This window comes from Trachymyrmex cornetzi, unplaced genomic scaffold (assembly GCF_001594075.2).
Source record: "Trachymyrmex cornetzi isolate Tcor2-1 unplaced genomic scaffold, Tcor1.1 scaffold390, whole genome shotgun sequence".
NCBI lineage: Eukaryota > Metazoa > Arthropoda > Insecta > Hymenoptera > Formicidae > Trachymyrmex > Trachymyrmex cornetzi.
Genome location: NW_017298641.1, coordinates 244458 through 247623, shown reverse-complemented (window position 1 = coordinate 247623; position 3166 = coordinate 244458). Strand labels below are relative to the sequence as shown.

At 39.5% G+C, this 3166-nt stretch overlaps 1 protein-coding gene across 2 annotated transcripts in view; it reads right to left on the bottom strand.

Annotated features, from left to right (window-relative positions):
- LOC108764004 (glucose dehydrogenase [FAD, quinone]-like) overlaps window positions 1-3166 on the bottom strand; it is a 15666-nt gene that overhangs the window by 5071 nt on the left and 7429 nt on the right. Inside the window, exons 2-5 of one of the 2 annotated variants that reach the window (XM_018511990.1) lie at window positions 2243-2473; window positions 1972-2142; window positions 1193-1848; window positions 197-983 (exon numbers count right to left, since the gene is read on the bottom strand). In XM_018511990.1, the coding sequence (XP_018367492.1) occupies window positions 197-983; window positions 1193-1848; window positions 1972-2142; window positions 2243-2441 (1813 nt within the window). In that variant the 5' untranslated portion in view covers window positions 2442-2473. Of the gene's footprint in view, window positions 1-196; window positions 984-1192; window positions 1849-1971; window positions 2143-2242; window positions 2480-3166 lie in introns of those variants that run through there. The other variant, XM_018511989.1, reaches the window with a different exon arrangement.

The window sequence follows — 3166 nt, the reverse complement described above, 5'->3', positions numbered from 1 at the left end:
AATCAGAGTCGTTGAACCAACTTTTTACCCTATGAGAAAATTATCGACTTCATATCTAATTGAATTATAACGTGTGAAGTCAATTATTTTCTCATAGGGTAAAAAGCTGGTTCAACGACTCTGATTAATATATATTATATAACAATAATAAATATTTAAAAATAATAATTAATAATGTATCTCTATCTCTACTTGCCTATCATAATTGCTGGCCCATTCGTGTTTCCGCTCACAAGATTGGGCATGATCGATGCATCGATCACGCGCAGCCCAGTCACGCCGTAGACTCTGAGTTGCGGATCGACGACAGCCTCGGGATCCCAGTAAGGTCCCATTTTGCACGTGCCAACCGGATGATAAATCGTGGCACTATAGTATCTGATCATGCATTCCCAATAAGAATCAGTATACATGGGTATATGTTTGCATCCTGGAAACTGATGCGAGTTGAGCACGCTTCCGAATCGCTTGAAGGCATCAGTCCTGCTCAGAGCCACGCTGATCTTCACTCCTTCAATCAAAGTGGCGATGTCTTCCGCTTCCTTGAAGTAATTTGGATAAATGAGAGGATAATCGAATGGATTTTTACTACGCAATTTGATTATACCGCGACTCTTTGGTCGTAGCAACATAGGAATCACGCTCCATGTGTCCTTATCGTTGATCGGTCCGAAAACAGCGTCGTAGAACTTTTTCGTTAGTCCATGCACTTTTCTCAGTTGTCTGCCACCATCCGAATTCGTCGAGCCGGAAACGAAATGCAGCTCAATGTCGGGAAAATCCAGCGAAGTGTTTGCGTATTTGGTGTTGACGAAGGCGATGCCCTCGACGCCTCCGAGCACTGTCAGAGGTCCGTTGCCCAGTGCAGCGTATTGGATCACCGTCTGCACACTTTGCAGCCGTTTTTCCACCATAGAAATCTCTTGGTTAACCATGAACGTGAGTCCACCCAAGCCAATATGATCCTGCAAATTGCTGCCTACCTGGCGATGCGGGAACAAATTGTATAAATAAATGAAATGGAGATTGCTTGAAAATTTGACTGATTTGTATTATCTTATATATGATTTTGAAAGTTTTTGACGTGTGGCTTTATTTAATAAAGTGTAACGATAGAGATGTGTAGAAACCCGAAAGAAAGAGAGAGAGAGAGAAACTAAAAAATTTTGCACCAAAAAATTATTGCACTAACCTTGCTATCTTGAATCACTGGAATACCGAGCTCTTGCAAATGATCCTTTGGCCCGATTCCTGATAACATTAGTAACTGCGGCGAATTTATCGCTCCACCGGATACAATCACTTCGTTCTTTGCGCGCACGCGAAAGACCTTGTCATTCTTGACGAATTCTACTCCGTAAATGTGTTTTGTTTTGGGATGTATCAGAACTTTCGTTGCGTGCGCGTGCATTGCCACATGTAAATTCTTCCTAAATCTGGCCGGCCTAAGAAAAGCCTTTGCACTGGAGCAACGACTGCCGTGCCTAATAGTACCCTGGGCGATCATAAAGCCGGTTTGAAACTCGCCGTTGATATCACGATTTTCGTATCCCATCTCTTGACCTGCCTGAACGAAGGCTGCCGCTAGGGGTGTGTGCCATGATGCCTCCTGCACCGTCAAGTATCCGCCTTTCGCGTGATACGGTGTGTGAATTAAGTAAGGATTTTGATTATCTTCAGATTTCTTAAAGTAATGCAGGATGTCACGCGAACCCCAGCCAAGGCTACCTTGTTGCTCCCAAATGTCGTAATCTCGCTTATTACCCCTTAAATAAAGCATATAGTTGAGCACACTGCTTCCACCCAAAACCTTACCTCTGGGCCAATTACAACGGCTGTTCTCCATCGCTACAAAAATTTAATAACGTAAAAAAGAAATTTGTCTATAGAAAAAAACAAAGAGATACTGTTTGAGTGATTTAAGGATAAAGAAAGAAAGACTGACGGAGGGACAACAAAAAAATCATATACCTAGACAGGCATCATCCTGTGCCTCAGTCTTGTATTGCCAATCCAGCTGACTCAGTTGAAGGTATCCGGCCAAAAGGGGTACGTCTGAGACCTCAGGTTCGTCACCGCCTGCTTCCAGCAATAATATGTTCCAATCCTCGATTTCGGATAGACGACTGGCAACTACGGCTCCTGATGCAAAAAGAAGAAGAAGGAATGACAGAGGAAGGAGATATTTATATTTGTATTACATATTGCGTTTGTACGAAATAACGAGAGTTCGGACACATACCTGCACTACCACTGCCTATCACTATAAAATGGTACGAGGATAATAGCATCTCTGACGGTACATCGATTGGTGGTGCTTCATTATCTAGAGCTTCATATTGAAAATAGGCAAGCGCCGCAGCAAGAATCGGAAAGAGCAATGAAAATCCGCCAGTTGATGCTGAGGTCAAACTTCCTGTCACAAAGCTTTCGATGCCCATTTTATTTTTTCACGGTATTTCTTATCAAATAACTAAAATTTATGACACATGCACGAATTAATAAATGTACTAATATTTCGTTATGCTCAATTTATTTTCTTATTATATCATTGAACAAAGAAACACGGTAATGTCTCGCGACAAGTGTATACGTAACGCGAAACTGTATCATGTATCTATACGCAGAAGACAAGTATACCACTCGGTAATTTCTTTTCTTTCCTTTTTCGCAAAAATAAAAAAGGTAATGATTGCGATATATTCTTACTTCTGATTAAAAGAAAAATGAAACTATGAGAACATATTTGGTATATCTTTTCTTATAATATAATATATTAAAATATATCAAATAAGAAATAATAAATACACATATACAATTTTTTTAATTTCTGTAAAATTAAAAACAAAGCAATATATACATTTTTTATGATTTTTATGTATAACGGATTTAAACAGATTTTCTGCGAAAAAGATCTTGTGTAAACTTGAATACTCTTTATTATTTATTAGTATAATAAGTAGTTTCTAATGGCGAATTCGATTGATGTGCACTCACTCGATGTTGCTCGGTGCCAGTGCACTGAGAGAAAGAATTTTGTTAATTTAGCAAGCCACCAGTACCTTTAACCGGTGATAGGTAAATATGTAACAACAAATTATGTTGTTGTGATTGCTGCTAGTCTGCTATACCAACCAATTATTAGTAACAGAAACAAACTATATAG